The sequence below is a fragment of the Limanda limanda genome, chromosome 23, assembly GCF_963576545.1.
Source record: "Limanda limanda chromosome 23, fLimLim1.1, whole genome shotgun sequence".
Classification (NCBI taxonomy): domain Eukaryota; kingdom Metazoa; phylum Chordata; class Actinopteri; order Pleuronectiformes; family Pleuronectidae; genus Limanda; species Limanda limanda.
The window spans coordinates 7,062,496-7,085,403 of record NC_083658.1 but is presented as its reverse complement, the minus strand read 5'-3'; the positions used below and the strand labels follow the sequence as shown (position 1 = coordinate 7,085,403).

At 42.9% G+C, this 22,908-nt stretch overlaps 1 protein-coding gene and 1 long non-coding RNA gene across 3 annotated transcripts; both read right to left on the bottom strand.

The window, feature by feature from the left end:
• Positions 1-8,323: 8,323 nt before the first annotated feature.
• Positions 8,324-11,309, bottom strand: LOC132996584 (uncharacterized). Its single transcript, XR_009677121.1, has 5 exons — positions 11,262-11,309; positions 10,922-10,993; positions 10,070-10,133; positions 9,862-9,991; positions 8,324-9,376 (listed from the first exon to the last, which is right to left on the bottom strand). It is a non-coding gene; the product is annotated as an uncharacterized LOC132996584 (long non-coding RNA).
• Positions 11,310-12,974: 1,665 nt separating this feature from the next.
• Positions 12,975-18,608, bottom strand: kynu (kynureninase). Of its 2 annotated transcripts, none has more exons than XM_061066892.1 (14): positions 18,541-18,608; positions 17,589-17,770; positions 17,386-17,506; positions 17,212-17,294; positions 16,529-16,590; positions 16,113-16,184; positions 15,708-15,782; positions 15,348-15,494; positions 14,897-14,995; positions 14,744-14,817; positions 14,327-14,379; positions 14,075-14,160; positions 13,741-13,971; positions 12,975-13,462 (listed from the first exon to the last, which is right to left on the bottom strand). In XM_061066892.1, exons 2-14 carry the CDS (start codon positions 17,755-17,757, stop codon positions 13,343-13,345), a joined length of 1,392 nt encoding a protein of 463 aa, XP_060922875.1. In that variant the 5' UTR covers positions 17,758-17,770; positions 18,541-18,608; the 3' UTR covers positions 12,975-13,342. The 2 variants fall into 2 exon arrangements, with proteins under 2 accessions (XP_060922875.1, XP_060922874.1); XM_061066891.1 differs by having other exon boundaries at positions 18,527-18,589.
• Positions 18,609-22,908: the final 4,300 nt, after the last annotated feature.

Sequence of the window (22,908 nt, the reverse complement as noted above, 5' to 3'; positions counted from 1 at the left end):
AACGGCATTGCAACCAAATTCAATACAATAGCTGTAACTGGGGACTACGTCTTCAAACTTAAAATAACACAAAATGCCTCCATAAAAGCTCGTTGATTGGATCATAAATCCTTTGACAGACTTGTGTGGCGTTCACCAGGTCGAGTGGTCGGTGCACGAGAACCTGAGCCACACTCCTGTCGTCCTGAGGGTTTGTGAGTCAGGGTCATGTTGTGTGTCTTTGTGACTCATGTGTTTGTGGTTGTGTTGTCGTTGCAGCAGCACAGAGCCTCTTCCTCCATCAGCATCATCAGAGTCTGATTGCGGCATTTTCTGAGGCGGTGATGTGCCACGTTTGCCGCAGGAAGCTAGTGGGATTATCCTGAGAGACGGAGAATTTCTGGACCTTAAGGACGAGAAAGAGTGATTCAACGTTAAACACCAGAACTGTGGAGGACTTGGGTGACTGCTGCCCTCTGGTGGCTGAAGAAGGCTGCATCATGGGAACAACAGGAGTTTGGCTTCACCAGTCAAATATATTCATCTGATTCTCTGTTGTCGGCCGAGTCGTGATCCCCTCTGAGTTACCATCCAGACCCTGTGTGTGTGTGTGTGTGTGTGTGTGTGTGTGTGTGTGTGTGTGTGTGTGTGTGTGTGTGTGTGTGTGTGTGTGTGTGTGTGTGTGTGTGTGTGTGTGTGTGTGTGTGTGTGTGTGTGTGTGTGTGTGTGTGTGTGTGTGTGTGACGATTACTAATCTGTGGTTAATATTTATTTTCTAATTCATGCGCAATAGTTAGTTCACTCACTGTTTATCTGAGTGGATTGAGGATTTCTTCATCTGTGTATTGACAGTTATGGTGGAATTACAGTAGCAATTGTAGTAAATAGTGACTCACTTGTTATAAATAACTCCATCTGTGTCCGTGTTGAAAGTCTCATGTCTATACGATGGGTTATTTAACTGTAAATCAATGTGTTTCTGTTTGTTGACATGTGGTGTGTGACAGTGCGTGTTGTGGACAGCAGAGGACGCCAGATCTCTGATGTCTTAGTTTTACTTCAGAGACAGATATCTTACGTTTTACGTGAATGAAACGTTTATTTTGTGAATTTTAATCAGCAGGTTTATTGGTTCAGTTTGAGAACCAGGTTTCGTCTGCAGATTACTACATCATTGCTTACTTTTATTATATTGCTACTATAAGAGTATGATGCTTTATTATTCTGATAATAATACTTCCTGTATATATCATATATCTAAAGCCTATATATTCACAAGTGTTTGTTACTAAATATGATTTCAATAGTACATCAAATAATTGGAGAATTGTTAAGTCAACTTTATGTATTGGCCCATAAAAAAAGTAAATGTTTGTACGAAAAGCAGAATTAAAGGAGAAATGCATATTTGGCCTCGGCCACTGAGGTGCGGAGGTGGAGCGTGCCGCGTCACTTCCGGGGCTGAAATGTTTATAAACGGCCCCCCGCGGCTCCTCGTGTCTCCTCCACAGAAGTGACCTGCTCATCGGCTGAGGCGGGACTCGAACCTGTGTCACCTGTGATTGACTTGTAACGCGGTGTCTGGTGCTGGTTCCGCAGCTGCAGCTTCTCTCGCCTCCTTCAATGAATTCATTCAGATTCTGTGACTGAACCACGAAGACCATTGCTGAAGGTTTGGTGTCGTTTATTGTGAATCTGTGAAGTTTCTGAATATTGAACTGAGTCGAGGAGACAAAGGAGAAACTCTGCTGCTTTTCATTGTAGCATCGAGGAGTTGCTCCTGCTCAGCTGCTCAGTGAAATGTTTGTCACTTCTTTTATGGTAATATTTAATAGGAGCCGGTTGTAGATGCTTTAAAGTAAAAGTACCTGAATTAACCTTTTGTTTTTCTCTAACTTTCTACAGTGAAACTACCTGAAACCTGTCGCACAGATGGAGGAGCTCGTCCTGAACAATAGTTAAGTGATTTATCTTCGTCACCTCTAAATGATTTATTCTTTAAATACTACTCAACAAATAATTAGTGCTGTAATGTAGAAGCTGTCTTATTTCATTTGATTGTACTTGTTAATGTCTTGAGTGAAAAATAAAGCAAAGTTGAAAATTGACATGAACCTTTCAGCGTTTGTGCTTTTGACCCAAACTTCACTCCCACACCCGTTGATAAGTTTGTCAGTAGAATAGGAGATTAGCTCCATGGTGTGTTTCTCAACAGATTAATTTGATAAATGATAGGAAAGCAGTTGAAATGCCCGAGGCTGCATTTAATTATTGTTAATTGAAGGTGCGCTTCAGAGTCCCAGCTGGACGGATCCCCTCAGTGACGAGCAGTGATTGACACAGGTGCCCCCCCCCCCACACACACACACGGAGTCTGGTTCTGGAGATGTCTTCCACCTGATGAGGCGTCTTCTCTCCACAGTCCCCACAGTGTTGCTCATATGGTAAATCAATCTGTTCAAAGTGATTTAAAAATGTTAAAGAGTTATGATCTAAAATTGTAGCCGGTGATGTCGTCCTTGTCTAATTTTGAAGGGTGGACCTTTTATGTAAAGAACCTTGAGATAAGTTATTGTAAGTTGCTTAAGATAAAAGCATCAGCTAAATGAAATGTAATTAAATGTATTATTTGGAGTATATAAGTCAAATTGAATAGAATTCTAAATTAAACCTGAAATGAAAAACTGCAGTGTCTGTTTTTGATTTGTATTTCATGTGAATCTGAACAGCAGTGATTATAATTAATTAATTAATATATGTAATGATATAAAAACACTGTAAATATGTTTAAGGGCTTTTCATTCACTATATCAAAATAAATGTGTTGTGTTCTGCAGATGCAGAAGAGAGAGAGCGTCCCCGGAGGTGAAGGACTATGATGAAGACATCGTCCATCCCCTGAAGACGGACAGCGGCTGATTGAACAACAATAATCTACAAGTGGCATTTAATGCACATTAATGATAAGCCTGTTTGTTTGGCAGAGACTGATATAAACCAGCCTGTGATGAAGATAGAAAAGTTTGTGTTCATCCAATCTGGTGTTTTCTCATGAAACTGAATTTGTTTTTGTTAGTGATTATAGACGAGTTTGACAGATTTACTGAAGTGCTGTTAATGTTTCTATACATTCCAATGTAGAGTAACTCAGACGTCAAAATAAAAGCTGTTGTATTCTGCTCAGCACGACAGCAACAGCATGAATGTGCTGTTACTTTGAAGAGAACTTGCCAAACAGGAAGTGACTCCATGAGTTTTGTCATATTGAACTAACCATGTGTCCAAACGGCAAAAAAATAAACAATGAACCTTGTGTGAGCTCTGATGAAGCTGAAGCTATGAACAGTTGAGATGAGAAGTGTGAGAATTCTCAGGTATCTGAATGAAAGCTCTTAATATCGTACAAAGCTTGTTAATGTTATTTACCACAAATGGTCAAGGAAGTAAAGTACATTTACTCAACAACTGCAGTAGTTTAATGAATTTATTTATAATTTTCTTACAGTGAGACTCGAGGCTCAGTAGTGGACTCGATGTGAGAGAGAAACAAGACGTCGCTCTTCAGTACGACTTTGAGGTACTTACAACTCAGAAAACTACATTTATACTGCACCAAACTCTTATCAAGGTTTCCAAAGATTCAGATGAGTTCAAGTGATGTGGGACAGTGAAGCTCCAGTCTGTTTATTTCCTTTTCCATAATCATATAATCCTGTTTATTTAAATAAATTAAAAAACTCTCGTAGTTTTATACAAAATAAGAACACATAATTAAAAGAAAAAGAGTTGAGAAATTAAAAGAAATAACACAGAATGCAAACAGTAAGTCTTCATCCTCTGAAGCCTTTTCTGCCAAAGACATGAATAATGTTTTTTTTGCTTATCATACAACATTGTATGCAACAACAATACCCCTCGTGCATTTAAGATTGGTTAACTGGGTAAATGTCAATGTGTTGAGGTGTAGCCTACTCTCCAAATAAGAGTCGAGATTTTGCCAAAGTAGCCAAAGAGAAAACTGTTGGACTAATGTCAGCTTAAATAACTAAATTAGATCAACCGGGGTCCCCCTCAATAAGCCCCGGGGGTTTCCTGGCCAGCTCGACATCTCCACTAAATCCATCACCTCAGCTGCTCCATTGTAAACCAACATTAAATCATGGATGTAAATCAAGTCCCTCAAACTAAACAGTGACAAATTGGACACGATTGTCCTAATTGGTCCCAATTTCCTCACTAAAACCAGTCCCAACTTGTGCTTGACCATCATAGCTCCACTCTTTCTCCCTCCGCACACGTCCCCAACCTGTGGAGTCAAGTTTGAACCCCATGTGAACCAAATCAGCTACACCTGACTATTTTCACCTAAAAAACAAAGCCTGTTTTAAAGGTGAATGATTTTCCTATTGAATTGTGCTGGCATGTTTTTTTAAGTGAGGTTAAATCTGCATTTGTTGGAAATCACTGAAAATTTAAATGTAAGTCTTTAAACTAAAGAAAGAAAAACAAATGTACATTTTGAAGTCCCCAGATGCAGCACCTTGGGGTGCTTTTTCTTTTTAAACCTAGCCAAACATTACTGTCTTCATCTTTCCAATTTTAAAATACTGAGTCAAGCGCCAAAAATAAGCTTTGATCCCCTCCAGAATCGACTGTTGAAACAGTATTCTCTCATTCAAAGTACTTGATAAACTACATAACATCTAGAACTCTGCTCCTCTCCCCCCCCCCACAGACCTGCTCCACCACCACACTCCATCCTGTCCCATCCACTAAGCACCAACAACAACAGAGCCTTCTCCATAGCTGCCCCCCCCCGCCGAACCCCCTCCCAAAAGACACCTGAGACTGCACCAAATGTTCCAATCAAAACTCACGGTTTCAGAACTGCTTTGAATGTGTGATGTATGTTGTTTTATTATTATTACTCCTCTGGGAGAGGTGAGTGGAAAGAAAAGAGGGGGAACTGGGCTTCTATAGGCCTGGCGACCAATAGTGTTATAAAGTTGTGTCCAGGGGCAGGTTGAAAACCTTGGTGCATCCTGGGAGACCGAGTCCTTGATGTGTGGCCTGAGGGGAGCAGCAGCGCCCTCTGGTGGAAAAACAAGTGTCATCCACCAGCGTCTTCCAGTCGCATGAAGGTGGTCATGCACCAGAAGTGTGGGGCTGCCCTGAAGGTGGCTTTTGCCCCTTCACGGATGAAAGTGGCAGTTGTTTTGTTTTCCATGGTGGAGGCAAGGCTCTTGAGGAGTTGGTTGTGAGGCCAGGTGAAACCTCCTTGTGTGAGGCTGACTTTGCAGCCTGTCGGGACGTGTTGGAGGGAGGCGGCTTCTTCACCCAGCCACTGAAGAAGATTGCTTAGTGATGGAAGGATGTCATATTTAGCTCCACAAGTCCTTCCAGCTGATCTTCCTCCTCTCCACATAGTCCCAATGTGTCCACCCCACCTTGCTGCCTCCTCCTGTTGGTGTATTTCCTCCATCAGCATCTTCCTCCGTCCTGGTGCTGTGGCTGCAGCTAGTGGTTAGACCCGAGGCTCTTTTGTCATTCACCTTCCAAGTGTCTTGCCATAGGCCAACCTCATGGGCATTGTCATTGTTTTCCTCCACTTTCCCCAAAACTTTACCTCAACTTTGCCAGGGCTACCTGGCAAAGGTACCGCTATGTGACTGCTCCTAGAATGGGACCATGATTTTCTGGGGGGCAACTGTGGCCACGTGGGACACAAAACCTTTTGTGTCCCACGTTGGGGTTTGTCGTTACACCCGCATGCCTTTTGGCCACAGTCCCTCCCCCCCCCCCCATTGTAGGAGCAGTCATGTACCTGGATGACATAGTGCCTCAATGTCCTCGTCAGCCACAACTTCACACAGAAAAGTGTGTCTTTGATGTGCTGTATTGAGTCATTGGGGGGTTTTGCCTGAAAGTTGATGTTGTCAGCCCACGCCACTGTAATGTGGCGGCTGTGCAGCATCTCCCTGAACTGCCTTGAGCAGCTAAGGTGGCATAATTCCTTGGAAAGACAGCCTACTACTTGCGCTCCATTCCCCATTACTTTTAATTTGTGATGTATATTGTGTTGATATTATTATTCCTCCGGGAGATGTGAGTGGAAGAAAAGAGGAAGAACTGGGCTTGTATAGGCCTGGCGACTCCATCGACCAATAGTGTTAGAAAGTTGTGTGCAGGGCCACAGTGACCGATGGTGTTTGAAAGTTGTGTCCAGTTTAAAACCTTGGTGTGAAGTAGAAGCACCCTGGGAGACTGAGTCCTTGATGTGTGGCCTGAGGGGAGCAGTAGTGACCTCTGGTGGAAAAACAAGCGTCTTCCAGTCGCAGGCTACCGAGGTGCTCATGCACCAGGAGTGTGGGGCTGCCTGTGGTTGCTTTTGGCCCTTCACGGATGAAGGTGGCTTTCAATGGGTGGATTGCAAATTTCTGGTAGTCGTTTTGCATGGTTGAGGCAAGGCTCTTGAGGAGTTGGTTGCGAGGCTGACGTTGCAGCCTGTCAGAACGTGTTGGAGGGAGGCGGACCTGGAACAGAGGGCACCTCCTGGGCCTTCACCCAGCCAATGAAGAAGATTGCTTGGTGATGGAAGGATGTCATATTTAGGTCCATGCTCCACAAGTCCTTTCAGCTGATCTTCCTCCTCTCCACATAGACCCACCCCACCTTGCTGCCTCCTCCTGTGTATTTTCCTCCACCACCACCTTCCTCTGTCCTGGTGCTGTGGCTGCAGCTTAGTTGTTAGATCCGAGGCTCTTCCGTCAGTCATCTTCCAAGTATCTTTTTTCCTCCATGTTCTCCAAACTCAACCTTGCCAGGGTTACTTGCAGGTGCAGGTAACCCTGGCAAGGTCCAGGACGGAGGAAGATGCTGATGGCACTGCATCCTAGCAGCTGCAACGTTACAGCTTTTGTGTCCCACGTTGGGGTTTTGTGTTCCATCTGCATGCCTTTTGGCCACAGTTTCCCCCCCCCGAAAAAATCATGGTCCCCATCTTTGCTGGCATTCTAAGGGCACTCACATAGCGGTACATGGTGTGACACTGGCCATCCATGACGAGTGCCTCACTAGGGTCCTCGTCAGTCAGAACTTCACACGGAACGGGGGAAAGTGTGTCTTTGCTCTGCTCTATTGAGTCAGTGGGGGGTTTGCCTGAAAGTTGATGTCGTCAGTGCTGAAGTGCCTTGAGCAGCTAAGCTGGCATTGTTCCTGGGAAAGACAGCCTACTATTTGCTCTCCCATCCCCAATACTCCCCAGCCACTGGCCTGCTGCGAGAGATCCTGTAAAGGATGGCACTTGGACGTCTTCCTGCTGCTGTTTGTGAAGTGAAGGCAAAGCTCACCTTTGAGCTTGGCGAGAGCCACGATCCCGACCTGTAATCTGACCCATCTCCAGCTAGGCACTGAATGCTCTGAGGTGTTTGCCTGCTGGTCCCCTCACCTGCACAAAAGTAGTCATTGGGGGAGCTGGCTTTTGTACGTGTATGGATGATACTACCTATACCAGACGTGGCCCTGAAGTAGAGTTTATCCATTTACTCCCCCTTTGAGATGTCCAGCTTGCATCAGCTCAGGACCTTCATGTAAGACAGGTGGCCCTTGAGCCTGTGCTGTTCCATGGAGTCATGAATGAGCAGTCCTGCTGGAATGTTGTCTGTGTGGCTTGGGGGAGTCTGCATGGTTGTCACCTAGGCATTGGGAACGTGAAGCAATGCTGCAGGGATTTTGTGTGTTGGCAAGGTATTGACAAAGATGCACAGTCTATGGTAGAAGACTGCACAGCCTGCCTGCTTTGCCAGTGGGTAGACTGGCCTACTGTCAGTGGCCACCGCAGGGTCGGTTCCAGCTTGTGTGGTCACATACTTCCTTGCCTCTGATTTTGCGTGGTTGGGCATGTCTTACATCTTCCTTCCAGATAACGGTCTGCAGGCGACTCAGCTGAGTTTGCAATATTTGCCTTGCTCCACACCCTACTGCACTACTGGCAGCTCCCCAGCTTTGTGTGGATTGTCTTTGGCCATCCACAGTTGCAGCAGTGGTTAGGTTGGCGTCAAATGAAATGACAGGAGAGACCACCACCATTCACAGTTGGGACCACATCCTGGTTTCTAAGGTGACACTGCCCCCGTTACCTGTTTAGACTTTGACACTAGTCAAACTACCCAGAACACTCGGTTAGGGTACGAGTTCTGATGTGTGTTAGTTTCCTTATGGGGGGGAATGTTGTGGATCAGTTATTGTGTAGTTACTGCTTTATGTGAGAGTTCTGTGTGTATCAAGCAACCGATGGAGTGGAAAAACAATTCCTGTAGTCAAAGAGCAACTGGACAGCACAAGACGTGCAGAATTTTAATGGACTCGGCAGAGTTACACAGTACATTTCATTTGGCAGAACAACAAGAGTCAAGTAAGTACAAGTTGATGGCAAAGATCTGATGAAGGAGTTTGGTCTCGTCGAGTCAGTCGGACAGCTGCTGGAACCTGTGCCTGAGAGAAAAGACAGGATTAGTAGGGTGTCATTTGCAATAGAAAGGTCTAGGACATGGAGACTAAGTGTTAATGAGGTGGTTGGGGGCAGGTGAAAAGGAAAGCTAATTTGACATAAAAAGGGGAAGAGTAGGTCCCCAGGGTTAAGATATTTTGGGCCCTGTCTTTATGAGACTGGGACAGCTAGTTTGTGGAGCCCAAACCGAGTCAGACAAGCACATAAGACGATAGAGTTTGCGTGAAAGTGTTAGTAGGGTGAGGAAATGTATTCTTTCTCTACTCACCCGGCAGAAAAAGGCCACATGTCTGAGAAGGTCAGACAGACCTGGCAAGCACATGTGTGGTGACATAAGAGGATAGGGTTTTGAAGGCCAAGAAATGAACATTTTCTCCACTTACTTGGCAGAACAATGGTTAGACAGACCTGGGTTTGGGGCCTGCAAAGACCTAGTAGAGAAATGAACATGTTCTCGGGTTTGGAAGAACAGTTAGGCCACATGTCTGTGAAGCTAGCACAGCATCTCTGGACCTGTTGGGAAGTTGGAGGTTAGACAGAACTGAGAAATGAACAATTTCTGCACTTACCCGGTAGAGTACAACCAGGGTTCCGGTTGTCCAAAGACGAAAGCGAGTCCCGCGCCACCCCGTGTCCGCCCCAGCTGACTGCAACGGCCGACTGCCTTATCTACTGCCTTGACTTCATTCTCCGAGACTTCATCGGACGAGGCTGAAGCTACCGACGAATGAACCCCAGGCGCGTGGACCCTACACTGGAGCAGACGCTGAAGCTGACGCTTCAAAGCCTGCCTGGCTCTTGTGGGAGCTGAGGTGCATCCTGCCAATCCCACCACTGCGGCTGACGAGGCAGCCCTAGCTGCCATTGGTTCAATCCTCTCTTCCCCACCTGCAAGCAATACGGACACATTTGGACACTGATTACGCGCTTCATGTCACGTGACTTTGAAAGTTATTTATACTTTGACTACTTTCACAATAAATACTTTGATCAAACTCAAATGTTGTTTTCATTCATGTTGCCTATGTCTACTTTAATGTCACTACAATGCTATCTTGTCCCTTCCTTTGAAGGGTGCTGCTTCAATGAATTCAACTTGTTATTTGAGGCTAATACTTTCATTTCATCCCGCTTAAGGTACAATAATCACAACAGTATCTCATTTGAAAACTGCTTCAAATTACAAAGGCATAGCCTAGTATATTGTTCAAAATATGATAACACTAAGGTTACAGTATGATGTTGTTTGGAATACTGCTGTCACCATTCTATGACATTCTCATCCAAATCAATAATGTTAACACTCAAAACCACACACTTTCAACATTATAATACCCTGGCTTCCTTCAGGGTTCACAAGAGACTCCACTCACCCAACTACTGGTGCAAACTCTGCTGTTCTCTAAGATCAACATTCACACATGATTTTCTTTTCTCCACCAACTGTATCGCCAGCGTTTCTCTCAACCGCTTGCAGCTCAAGGCGTTGACAGAACCCACAACCTGAAAACAGCAATCGTCGTGTGAGAGTCCAGGGTAAACTACAATAACACAAAACATTACAAATCTAAAAGGACTCACCTTATGCATTCTTATGATCAGACACTGGTGGAGGACATGGCAGCAGTGATGAAGGCAGGGTTACCTGGGAAACATCAGTGAATGAACCCACTTTTTCCACAATTCAACAATACTTCACTTGTTAACATGGACTTTTCAGTTTTCCTACAGGAACTCTCATACAATGTTGATAGCAACTAAGAAGTAATGGCCATCTTTCAGGATGAATCAACTCAGCTCCAGCCTCCCTACTTAAATGACAAATATCAACAAACTAGCTGCTTTTGCTCATTCAACGGAACCCTGACCTGCAGCTCAGCTCCTGGACAATCACTCCATATGTGTGTGTGTGTGTCTATCCATGGATATGACAATGTCTCACACGCACCACTGTACTGAGTATGTCGACAACTATGCAGACAGGATCGAAGATAAAGTATAAAAAACGATATAATTCATTTGCTGTATTATTTGACGGCTACCTGGTTGATCCTGCCAGTAGCATATGCTTGTCTCAAAGATTAAGCCATGCAAGTCTAAGTACACACAGCCGGTACAGTGAAACTGCAAATGGCTCATTAAATCAAACAAAAACAGCGCAAGCCCTTCTCCCAGTGTCGCAACTTGTCTTTAACACTGACATCAAGGTACAATAGATGTCTGACTATTGCATGTCTGCAATTACATTTAGAACAAATAAATAACACAGAAAGAGACAAACATAAGGACAACCCCCCCCCCCCCCCCATACGCCGGACTGCTGTTTATGCCTTTCTTTTACTTTATCTTGTCTTCATTTCAACTGTGTATTATCTCCATGTACTAACTACACCTGCAAGACAAGCATGGTGCAGTGTTGTGAGTTGAAAATACCTCAAAGTCGTACTGAAGCGCAATGTCTTGTTTCTCTCACATCCAGTCCGGCTCTGGGCCTCGTGTCTCCCACTGTAAGACAATTACAAATACAATAAACATCTATTTAAATAAATTCTGCAGGACAGTTTATTCATTGACATCTCAACTCTTCATATCTTCAGCTTCATTACTGACTTGGATAAATACAGACTAATTATATTCTATTTCTTTAGAAGCAGGGCCTCTGCACATGAAATAAGGAATCCTCCATGAATTACTTGAGTCACTAATGACCAGGTCTCTTTTTCAAACAGCTCCAGCCAAACACCTTTCAAACTGCCACAGCACTAGTGTTCACCTTGAGGTGTCCATCATTGTCTTTGTCATCCTTCACCAGCGCTCTCTTCTGCATCTGCAGCACACAACGCATTTTACATATGGTGAATGAATAAACACTCATCAACCAATACATAGGTATTCATACCAGCAATGATGTAGTAATAAACCACCCAAGACTTACCTAATCCTTTCTTTCATTTTTCGCGTTTTCTTTTGCACCTGTTTTTATATTGGTTCTTCTGTCGCGGCCAACCTGCCAACAGTACGCTCCCTCAACTTCTCCCGTCTGTAGCCTTTCACGCTTCAGCTCCCCGACAATTAATTACTGACATGGAAAGGCTACCTTAACAACCTGTCGACTCAGAGAGACGTGCCCTCAACAAGCCTGAGGCCGGGGCTGTTTGGGGTAATTAGTGTGTAGCTCTCAATCCCCATTACAGGGCACCATTTAGTCCCCACACATCACAAGGGAATAACTACACAAGAAGACAGGTGATGTTAAACGTCACAATAACTTTGTTATTTAACCTGCGAATATCAACTCACTAAAGGTAGAGTCGCGTCTCAATTATTATCCATTCACTCAAGTTGTATCTGGTGACACACACGGATCCATTTACTCATCTAAAGCTTTTGTGACAACGCTTCAGGTGAGTTAATGACTTTTCGTCTGTGAAAGCTTAACAAATGAGGACATGGAGATGATAGACAAGAATGACAAAGACAGCACTGTGTTTTCTTCTCATCTTTGCCCAATTAAACATTATGTTAAGACCTAACCTGCCCAAAATTCACTGTAAATGTGGCCTGCACACATACATTTTGATGTAACTATTTAGAATCCCATGTTTTACTGCTTTTGATGGGCTAATCATAAATATATAATCTTTCAAACATGAATTTTTGTCTCTCAACCCTGTGTGTGTGTGTGTTAACTTGTGGTGTAAGGTAAATCTGCATTTTAAAGCTCAAAGAAAGACAATACACAGCCTCTCAATTATTTATTCTCACATCACCAAAAATAAAAGATGACAAATGCAAATTTTGATCCATTCCCCAGCTGGCCAGCCTACTGCTCATTAGTTTTAAAGAAGGTTAATCCATTTAGGTTTTTGCATATTGATATGCCAATTACGTCTGATCGTGGAATAGGCATCCGTCAAGGTAATAGTGCATACACACGCCCGGGAACATTAGGGACAAGTCAACGTTATAATAAAGTAGCTGTTAATTGGTGAGGGGAGGACTGTCGGCTAACTCATGTGTGTAATGTTCAGGGGTGGGGGGGGGTTCCGCACATTTCTTTCTACCCCCAAAAAATACATTTGCAAACCTCATGCTGGGAGATGTCTGGGTATCGAGTCCTAATGCTTCACTACAAACATGAATCACACCAGCAGGGAACTGTGTTTTAACCCAAGGCATCAAGTTGTCTTTGGAGACAGAAGATGCATGAAAACTCATATACTACTATTGCTTGACTCCGACAATTGCTGATTTTGAATGTAAATTTCATTTGAATGACGCAAATTTGGCTTTTGGGTCCTCATTTTACCATTTAGATCACAAATCTTGTACAAAAGCTAATAGTTATGTCTGGAATCACCCACTACATTGTGAGTTTGCCTTTTTTTATTCTCACGGAATGTTTACTACTAATAAATTTCCCCTTTAACATTTATTTTATCCCATCATACATTGCACTCACACTGAATGAAAGAACACTAAATCCTTGACAGTTGAAGCAAATGCTTCATTTTTTTTTATTCTTGTGTGAAAACATGCTCAATAAATTGCAAATGACATGTGATGTAATATGTTCTGACTAATGATGCAGAGTTTCATTTTAAAAAGAGGTTTTTGGTTAATTAGCCAGTGAGCTCACTACATTGTCCTGACTAACAATGACATGTCTCCACTTCCTCTCTCCATCCACATATGGACATGTACACTTAAATATAGCAATTATAAATTGAAGTAGTCATTTACAGACAATAATGTAAAATAAGTCCAGTTTTCCTTCACATCTTCTTATACCTCTGTGCATTTGCAGCAGTCCAAGTTCATTTTCACAGTAAACTTCAGTCCACTCCTCTTTCTTCACTCGCAGCTGGCAGTGAGCGCACATCCCAGTGTCTGTATGAAGGTGTGGACGTCCCTGAAGGAGTTGTAGAGCGGCACCGGAGCGATCCGCAGCACGCTGGGCTCCCTCATGTCCAACTGAGAGACAGGAAGCAAGTGTTACCACGGTCTTCATGTGTTTCCGTCAAAACACATATGCAGGTTAATCTGATTCACAATTCTATTTCCTCCTCACTTCTCTTTAGCATAGACACTATCTTAAGTGTTTAAGTCCACAAAACACTTTGGGGGTCTCGAGAGAGTCACTTTGGCTGCAACACTGTTTACCCCTGAGACTCCACATCACCCACCCCTCCATCAGCTTGCTGGTGAGTACGTTTGAAACTCTAAAACTCATGAATAAACAAGTTACTCACTGCGATTCCTCTCTTCTCCAGCTCCTTGAAGACCTTGGTGATGGGGACCGAGAAGGAGAGCGAGAGCTGGCAGCCTCTTTGCTCAGGGTCCGAGGGCGTGATGATGTGGACGTGGGGTTTCCCGGGCTGCGTGGGGTCCTCGGTGTAGTAATGCCGGATGAGGTACTCCAGGTAGCCCGTCAGGAGGAGGGACTTCCTGCGCAACGCCTGCATACTGGTCTTGGCAAACACCTGCCACAAAATAAACCACATTTAAAACTTACTTATTATTTTGGCTCAAGAAAATAAAGACTAACATTACAATTTCTGACAAGAGCTTTAATCAGATAGTTACCTGTAGACTGGCCTGCAGGGGGCAGACCAGTAGGATGGGCTGATTGGAGAGTCTGAAGCCGCTCACACCGGGCTGCAGCTCCAACACTGACAACAGAAAACAACTGGTGCTTGATAATTAATTCAAATGAATGTCAAATGTGTCATTTCCATTGTCACCACAGGATGGCACACAACAACTATAAAATCCATGTCTTTGCTGCAGAAGCACGAGATGATGTAGCACAGTTCAGGGTCACATGCAGTAATTTACCGTTACTCATCTGGAACCGCGTCTTCAGGTCGTGACCCCACCATCCCAGCAGCCTGGCAGAGGCAAGAGAGTCAACATTTCAATATTGTAAAACCATTGTAGTACAGCCCATGTTCACAAATCACAAAGGGAATTAACATGCATGAATAAAACATCGATTTACTACACTACAAATTGGTATATTAATGTTTTAGAAAGACTGACAGTGAATTGAACCTCTTCATATATTATGAAGGACATCATCAATTTGATTAAAATGGAAATACTTCAACTTAAAAACACTATAAATAATGTTTACCTTAAAAGCAGCTTCATTTAAATGAGTATACCGGCTGCAGAGGGCGCTGTTGCTCAGTTATCTTGTGCTGCCTTATTAAAATCAGACCAGTGACTCGTGTTCTGTGTGTAAACACTCACGCTGGTCGGATGCTGTCTTTATGCTTCTCGTGGACAAACGCTCCTGCAAGGCCTCCGGCGCCCGAGTTCAGATACTGTGAAGACACTTCACAGATTCAGATAACTAACCCACACAAATGATCAACACACAAAGTACAACCATGGAGTTCCCACCTTGTAGGAGCACCAGCAGGCAAAGTCCACTCCCCAGTCGTGCAGCTTCAGCTCGGCATTCCCAGCAGCGTGAGCGCAGTCAAAACCCACAAAACAGCCCTGACCGGCAAACAGGCCAAGGTCAATATGTGTTTATTGTCTGACTTGCAGAAGCGCCTATAGACTGAGGTTAACGTATATTTGCCTGACCAGTTAAAATTTTACGACTCTGTTGCAATGTCTATTGGGACAAGGCCAGGTTGATGTTATCTATGAGACACAGACAGCATCAAACAGGACTCAACAGGATACACCAGGAAAAGTTACTAGTTTTGTACATTTGTTTCCTGTTGGAAGATAAATAGTAACAATAACAGTAATTTGAAAGAAACATTTATGACAATTTCATTAAATGATTCTGTTATTATAAAAAGGTCTGGATCCTCTGGTTTGCGTGTTTGACAGGTTTTACCTTCCTCTGCCCAGCCTCCGTGATGGCGGCCATGTTGAACAGCTGACCGGTGTAGTACTGAACTCCGCTGAACATCACCATGGCGATGGAGTCGCCCTCCTTCTCGATCAGCTGCAGGATGTCCTCCGTTCTCAGGGTGTCTTCTCCCTGAGCAGGAAGCAGAGTCATCGTCACGTTTCATCTGTATCGGACAGAACTTATCTGCAGCCATGTTCAAAGTGTTGTCTCCATCGCCCACAACACTGGCTACGCTTTTATTTAGTTTAATTGGTGTCAATAACCTGGGTTTGAAATACAAATTGTTATTTAGTAACAGGGGCTCGACGTGGATGGATGTGTGGTGTGAGATCTGGAACATACCGGTCTCGGTGAAAGCAGCAACATGCTCTGCTGGGGGTCGAATCCTCGCAGCCGGATCTGAGACTCCACAGCGTACTGGAGACACAAGACAGAGAGAGAGGAAATCAAGACTTGAACTGAGGAGACCAGACAAGTCACAGAAACATTGGGATGTACAAAACTATTGTGGAATATTTTCTTGGTTTCTGGTGCTCTACGCTTTTACACCTCACAACTTTACTTCTTGTCCATGAAGGTTTATTCATGATATCAATTATCCCACAAACTTCAAGGAAACAATACTTTTATGTTTGATGCATTGTAATGGGAGGTTTAGAAACGTGCCTTGAAATAACATTTTATGATTGTATTATATTGAAGTCATCATCTTTCTCTGTATAACCTGTATAAATAACAGTTACTCACGTGGTCTGAAGGAAAAGCTTTGTCCTCCAGGAGGACTTTGTGTCGAGCTGCTGTGGGTTTGTAGAAGGCCAGCTGCAGAGGGACAGCAAGTGTTACACTCAAATTAATATCTACATTTACAACACAAGGTCTGTTTATTAAAAAAATACAGAGTTAAAAGGTAGACACACACATTGTGTTGGTTGAATTTAATGTGTCTTGAAACTTGACATACAGATATTGGGGGGTCACATTTCTTCCTCACTTCTTAAGGATTATTCTAAAACAATATTTAATAGGAGCAAATTATGGATGCTTTAAGGAAAATGTTGTAAGCTACTTAAAATATTTAACACCTACAAAGAAATATTCTGACATTTTTAGGACCCTGAAGAAACCCTGTAATATTTTGTTCTCCTAGAAGAGAAGTTTCTCACCATCAGAAGATGTAGATTAACCGTCAGGCCGTTCATCAGTGCCACCTCTTCAGGTTTAGCTCCTGTGAGAAACAACAGAAGACAGGAGTCATGTTTTCATTTCATCAACACAAGTCGGTAATTTCTAGAAACCTGACATCCACTGATGTTTGGAAAATTTCCAGAAGTATTATCAGAAAATAATATAACCTAATTATGTCACAAAGGAATCACTGTCCTGCTCCTGGTGAAGTTTTTACAGTAAAACAGTGAATAAGTCGACTGTTGATTGAACTAGTTGCACTTCATCAACTTGAAGGAAACTGATACAGGGGAATCCCATGTGCACATCTGATGGCCTGTTTGTTAAAAAAAAAAAAAAAAAAAAATGTATACCTTCGTGTGAACTTTGGACTCTACAAAAACAGCCTCGGATGCACACAGAGCAGTGACCTTTATGAGCGACCTCGCATAAAAAACACGACAAAGTTACCAAACAGATGTTTGTTTGGTTTTCATTAGTAAGTCACTAACTCCACTCACAAGCTCATTTTTGTACAGTGGGAGGAAGTGCAGACGTGCCGTACTCAGTTCTGGCTCCAAATCTCTAGGATCTCCAGCGACCATCCACTCCATAGACTGTAACTGCAGATGGATGACGTGCCCCCCCCCCTTAAAACAGAGTCAGTTTAAGTGTCTCTTACCAACAATATTCGCCATGAGCTCCTCTAAGTTGTTTTCAGCCCACGCCCACGGTCGCGAGCCCTCTGTGTGACCGTGAGTGCCCCTAGAAAAAAAGAGGTTGTTTTAAAGCTCCAACAAAAAAACACCTTGATCTCAGACCATAGGTAAATATGGAGTTAAAAGTGTCACCGTACATTTTCGCCCACTTATCCAGCTCCTCCTCCAGATACTTCCGGGCCATTTTGGGCTGTAGGCCCAGCGAGTTCCCCACCAGGTAGATGCACTTCTTGTTGCCGTCGACCAGCGAAAGATCAGCTACAGAAACACGGACAAAGGAAGGAATCTCTGTAATCCACGATTCACCTTTGTCTTCTGTAACATTCTCTCTTCTACTCACAAGGAGGCAAGTCTGCCATTTTGGGCACATGAAAGTTCCCCCTGAGATGCCTCAGCTTGTCATGCTTGTCCAGGTATGAGGCCACTCTCGCAGAGGTGGCGCTGCAGCCCAGCAAGGCCGACACCTTCTCAAGGGTTTCTCTGGGAGTGGAGCAGTTCAAGAGATCCATTGCGGGGGGGGAGCTGGGAGAGAAAATACACAACGTTTAAAATAAACTGCCTTTCTTGCCGAGAGGAGATCTTTCCTCCATTGAGGGACGCTTTAGAGTGCAGGTCTGAAAGCAGTTGGACATATTTCAGTGAGATCGAGCAAGTTTTACATGAGATTTTAAAATCACTTTGAATTCTGAAGCTTTTTTGGAAGACTTTCTTTTGGGCCACAACTTCACACTGGAACCATGGTGTGATATTCTTCAGCGGTGTTGTTAAAAGCTTTGAGTAACATTGCTTGGTCAAAGTTCAATGTTCAGACAAAATACTTGTGTAACCCCAATTTCACGCACAGAAACATTTACTAGACTCTCTGGCTCACAAGCAGGATTCAGCAGAACTTTATTCTCTCCTATCTGCAGCACATGTCCAACTTCCAATGTCACTTTTATATCTGTCCCACCGTAAACAACGGCAGGTAGGAAACAAACTTATTCTTGCTGGCAACTTCAATGGTCAACAAATATCAAATCAAGCATCAATTACTAATGTGCAGGAATTAAGAATAGATTAGTAAAATCAGCCAAAAGTTCAGAGAGACATTTTCCTGCTGCTCTTCTTCAACTTCAAATCCTTTCGAATTAAAAGCCACTTTATAACTTCATGGATAATTTGATATCCTACATGAAAACACTTTTCAAACTGTCCTACCTCACATCTTAATATAAAATACAACAGGTAAATAAATCAGTCTGCACAAAGACCACTTAGTATTTGATAGAGTGATACCTGCAGTAACTCACAGTCAGATCAGCTTCCTATCCAGAGACAATAGTCAAACTGAGTCTGTCCTCTGCTCTGGAACTGTCCTTTAACCTCTGTATCTGTGTGTGTCTGCGCAGGTTTGAGTTAATCATTCTTCCATTGAGCTAAACCCAAGCAGAGATACAAGCAGAGCTTGACATGTACTTAAACTATAACCTGGATCAGGCTAATAACTCCTGGTATTTAATGTCCTCATGTGCAACAGGCACTCAAGCTCCAGTTCCCTGTTTCTCGTGCTTTCACTTTCCAGTGTGACAATCCTAAACACAAGCAGGGAGAAGTTCCACACAGCTGAAGCCACAAGCATTCACCTGCACCGTCACAATAACCATATTGTCCCCAGAAATGGTTGTGATGAAGGATAATATTGTCCTCAGTTTGAAACCATTTCATACCACTGATATAATCACAGCTTTAGAACATGATCGTTCAACTTCACCCTGTCAAAGAGCATGGAACTTAAGGATATTCAGTCTGACGTTTGAATGAGGCTTACAAATATTGAAATATCCTTGATGAATAAAACAAAAAAATAAACCACTCACAACCACAATAAATCAAATGGACTCTCTGGTTCTGTTGAGGGAATGTGCCCTTGAATTAATATGAAACATCTGGCACAGGATAAATGTTTCCAGCTTAGTAAACAGGATGTGCTGGTTATGATTTAAATTAGATTTTATTTTGGTTTTATATTAGGTTCATATTACAGCATTTCCATTATTAAGAGTTCATTCAAGAGCAAATTTTATTAACAGAACCAGAGAGTCCATTTTAGTCCATCAAGGAAGTGATTAATAATAATCGGTTATTTATGTGGCCCTAGAAGGATTTTATGAAAATGGCTCCTGATCTATGGCAATCACATTTCCACTAGATGGCAGCAGAGTATCATAGTTATTGGAGATGGGGGCTGAGACACCAATATACTGCGCTTTAATTACATACACTATATGCAGTAAATACACAAGAGCATTGTAGATTACACTCTGAAGACTTTAGGGAACCGGAGTTTACTCGGGTATTATTTCACTCCATTTCAACAATATAATTAATACTTGACATATTGATTTCTACCACCAAAGTGGTGAATGTTGTTCATCTTCTCTTTAACCTTCTTTTCTTCTGCCTCATTATTCATCTCTTTGTCACAGCTCACTAAGCCGTCTGCTTTCATTCCATCACATTAGCTGGAGCTCCCACTCCTGCTCAAGTTAATATTTTCCATCCACATCGCATCAAACTCTGCTGGAACCTGAATTAAAACACACAGTCTGAATCAACTGTATAATTTGTTTTGAAAACAGATGAAATATTCACTTAAATTTGCCTTTGAGGGGCTAAATTCTGAAGAAGGAGCTTCTCAATACAGTTTTGAGTAGTTTTTTCTTGTAATGACCTATATTGGAGTAAAATGGACTCTTCCTCACAGCAAACTGACAACAGAGGACCCAGGAATGTGTCCAGATGAACTCCTTCATTAACCCTGACACCGGTTGTTTATTGGCTTCTTATCAGATCGACGGGTTGCCTTGTATGTGAACTCCTGTGACTCTTCAAGATATATAATGTGTCAAAATCACACTAGACATTTAGTATTATTCTTGAAATTTGGATGTTTGCGTACATATAAAACTATGTGTGTGCTCATGTGTTATATATGCTCATATAAAATCACCCTCAAGTATAATTTAATTCAGCATCTTTTCAGTTTTCAGTGAGGAAACAACAGGTAAGTTATTTGGAAGAAGACTGGTCAGCATTTTTGTTGTTGCTAATTATTTTAATAAATACAAAACATCCTGCTTAACATATTAAACTCTGATTGCAAATTTTGTTAAGATTAAGATAGAAAATCTATTGAGCTTCAGCAAAAAATTCCCTTTATTTCTATGAACGGCTACGTACAGGAGACTGGAATAACACCATGAGCAGAAATCCTGTTCTGTCTAGCATACAGCCACAAGGAACTACTCTCTGGAGGACATGTGAGTCCACGATTTCATGTTTTCCATTATGGCAGTAAAAGGAAAAAATGCTGCCATGCGAATAATTTGTTTAAATTAATTGTCTGGTAGTTTGTACATAGCCTGGAGGTTCCCCTCCCTGCTTCCTGCTTTGTGGAGCTGGTCCTGAGCAGTCAGTTCCTATTTGCTTTCAAACTGTACATGCTGCTGATTAACCTTCTTCTCTCACGTGCTCCGTTAAAAACAACTCACCTCAGACGTGACCTTCAGGAATAATTTTAAAGAGCCAGTGCCCTCTGGGTCAAGCTGATTGACCTCTGACCCTCCCCCTCTGCCCTCTATGTTTACAGATGCTTAAAGATCATTTTCAGGTCATGTTCTTTCCTCAGCGTTTTCAGAAATCATCTGTGTTTCCCCCGAAAGCTTGAGACAATCATTTTCAAATTAGCGGACATAAACAAAACAACCACTGAAAGGATTGTAACCTTCAGAGATGACGAGTCACTTTAAACACAAAAGCAGCAAGTACAGTATATGATCCGTTTCCCAAATCACACTATGGTAAGAAAACATATCTTGACAGCATGTGTTGTTAAGAACACGGGTGAGGGGATGTTTGCATGAGGACCAGTTAAGAAATGACTCATGGTTTTTAAAGAGCGCAGAAACAATATGGTTGCAAGATGTTTGGGGGCATTGGAGCTGCAAACACACCGCCTGTATGTTCTCCCCTTGTTTTTCTCACAGTGCAAGAGGCCGGTGTGACATCTGGAAGCACTCAGGAGGCAGGACTGAAACCCCCCCCCTGTTGTTTCTCAGGGCAAACACACATCAAAGTGGCTGATAACGTCTTCTCTCTCTCGTAAAGGTGCCTCAGCAGTGACCCACCAGCACAGCAGCCTCAAACCGTCTAGTCTGGGGGGGGGGGGCTGGCCTGTTGCTTTGAGACACATGTGGGACTAAGTGCGAAAAAAGGCTGAGAAGCACAGGCAATGTGCTGGAGCAACTAGATCAATAACATCACAATAATTAAATGAATAATAATGTCCAGGAAGTTGGGTCTGGACTTTCATCATCTGCAGTTGTTTACTGGTTTTTAATAACTTTTTTTCCCCTGATCTGCCGTTCCAAACATTATACTCTTGAACTTGCTGAACCTGATTCTGGTGCAGCTTCAGTCTCTCTTTTGGTTTCTACCATAGTTGAAGGTGGTGTTGAACAGGACTATATTAGGCCATCGAAAATATTAGAAATAATATAATGCTGTTCAGAACTACAGCATCCTCCACTGTAACCTCAGTAATAATATTTAACACATTGTTGACAATAACTGGACTCAATGGGCATCATAAAAGTGGAACCTCGTTGCGGAACATTTAAATTGATTAGGAGCGGGGAACCTTTTTCCTTTCTAGCACCATTTTGGTATATATAATATTTATGTACTTATTTATAGAACATATATCACACTCACCTCTTTATATGATGGCGGGAACTGCTTTTCTCTGAGGAGATGTCAGATGGTAGCAGTGATGATGCTACCATCATCATCACTGCTACCAGCTGGTTCTCCAGGTCAGGATAGACTGATAGATGATGTTCTATTCATCCCAAGCGGTTCCTCTTGGGTGGAGCCGAGTCTTTGCCAGAGAAAGATCTGAAAAGACATGTTTCATGGTGGAGATCCTCAGCTACATCAGATAAATAAATAAATAAATCCACATATCAATCCACTTTTGTTTACCTTTTGCTGGCCACGCCCCCTCGGCCGCAGGTACCATGTGACCTGCAGAGGAGCATCGACCCCCCCTGCACACCACGTGCTTAAGTTCATCACGTTCTCCAGTTCTTCAAAACAAACACACATGTCCACAGGGTCGGTCTCCATGTTGGTGCCAGAGACCTTCTCCACGGAGATGGACATCACACCTGGCACTGATTGACCTTCTTCTTATGTAATAGTGGCAGTCTCACCAGCTGCATACACAAAGAGCGCCCTCTACCGACGAGATCGTTCCACTGACAAGTTTGAGAGCCTAGTTGTCTGTACTGTCAATGCTATGACACCATGTTCTCAGTATAATCATGTCTGATGTTGGTAATACCAATAGAAAGAGGGATGCATTTCCTCTGACTCCTTCCTTGACCATTGGCTGGCGTAAGGCTATTTTAACTTCTTAAACCGCAAAGGCCTTGGATTTATACATGTGAGAAGCCTGGTATCAAAGAAGGCCTCCATTAGAATCTGGGTCCAAGAAAAATTCATTACAGTCTGGTTTTTATTTACAAAGCCATGCTTAATAAGCTACCATTACAATATATGGACCACCTCACTTGGTAAAACTGCATTCCAGATACCATGCTCCTCATAGTTGGAAT

Excerpts from the sequence above, each read along its gene's own strand:
- kynu (XM_061066892.1), bottom strand. The coding sequence starts at position 17,757 with ATGGATCTCTTGAACTGCTCCACTCCCAGAGAAACCCTTGAGAAGGTG. Across the intron at positions 16,185-16,528 it reads TTAATCTACATCTTCTGATG|CTGGCCTTCTACAAACCCAC; the intron begins GTGAGAAACTTC and ends GTCCCTCTGCAG. Across the intron at positions 14,818-14,896 it reads CCTGCTGGTGCTCCTACAAG|TATCTGAACTCGGGCGCCGG; the intron begins GTGGGAACTCCA and ends GTGTCTTCACAG.